General features: G+C 41.2%; 1 protein-coding gene across 1 annotated transcript in view; it reads right to left on the reverse strand.

The window, feature by feature from the left end:
* Nucleotides 1-206: 206 nt before the first annotated feature.
* The window catches only part of LOC107060427 (protein FAR1-RELATED SEQUENCE 5-like), a 13,901-nt gene continuing 12,962 nt past the window's right edge, over nucleotides 207-1,145 (reverse strand). Inside the window, exon 4 of the mRNA XM_015308392.1 lies at nucleotides 207-404. Within this exon, the coding sequence (XP_015163878.1) occupies nucleotides 207-404 (198 nt within the window). The remainder of the gene's footprint in view (nucleotides 405-1,145) is intronic.

The raw sequence follows: 1,145 nt of genomic DNA on the forward strand, positions 1-1,145 counted from the left end.
CGTCGTCCTCTCTTCTCCTCCCCTTCCCGTCGCCTCTTTTTCTCTTCTCCTTCTCTCTCTCATTCTCCGTCCATTTTCGGCGAGAAGCAGCAACTGTGACCAGCAGCCCCGACGTCGTCCTCTCTTCTCCTCCCCTTCCCGTCGCCTCTTTTTCTCTTCTCCTTCGTCGACGACAACCAGCAGCTCTAACCGGCGAGCAACAACAACTAGCAGCCAGGCGAGCTAGCGCAGGCAGCAACTCCGGCAGGTGACCTTCGATCAGCGAGCATCCACCAGAGATTCCACGGCGAAGCAGCAGTGCCAGCGTGACCAGCAACTCTGGCCAGCGAGCCACTGCGTAGCTCCAGCGCCGGCGAGCAACAACAACACCAGCGAACGCCAGCAGCTCTAGTGCCACCAGTCGCCTATTTCTCCGGCGAAAACATCAATCACTTTGCATAATTTGGATTGCTTAAGACGGATCTTAACTGATCCATCCCAGGTACAAATTCCTTTACTTTAATTTTAAGCATGTCACTGGGAATATTGTAAAATGTGAGATAGTTGCACCTTTTCGTTTTAGATTTCGAATTCTTACTATATGTGTGGGCTGCCTGTTCTTGGAAATTATGTGTGTGTGACCCTTAGTTTATAATCAATTATCTAGCATGCTATGGTGTTTGTTTATGTTGAAATATTCGCCTATGTTGGTGTTCATCTTGAGGTTTGGAATAATTTGTGAATTCTTGACTGTCTGTATCAGTGATTGTTTATCAAGTTCAGTCTTGATTGAGAACCAACCCGTTATTTTCAATCTGCTCCTAACATTCTTTTTACCTTATTGAATCCAATGTAAATTATGTCCTAATTAATGCTTTAAATTGATCCTTCGGCTATATATATTTCGTACCAATTTCTGATTTATTTGATTGTATTAGATTATTATAAAATGTGAGCATAAATCTGAATGTAATTCCCACTTCCTTAAATAATTATGTCTATTGGTTTAACTATATCAATTATGTCTATTGGGATTTTAGGACTAGTTTGAATTTGTGATTTTAAGACTAGTTTGAATTTAGGACTAGTTTGAATTATTATTGAAGTTGAACTTAGAATTTGAACATGAACTTGAGCTTGAACTTGAACTTAGAATTTGAAGTTAA

Source organism: Solanum tuberosum, unplaced genomic scaffold (genome assembly GCF_000226075.1).
Source record: "Solanum tuberosum cultivar DM 1-3 516 R44 unplaced genomic scaffold, SolTub_3.0 scf00080, whole genome shotgun sequence".
Classification (NCBI taxonomy): Eukaryota; Viridiplantae; Streptophyta; class Magnoliopsida; order Solanales; family Solanaceae; genus Solanum; species Solanum tuberosum.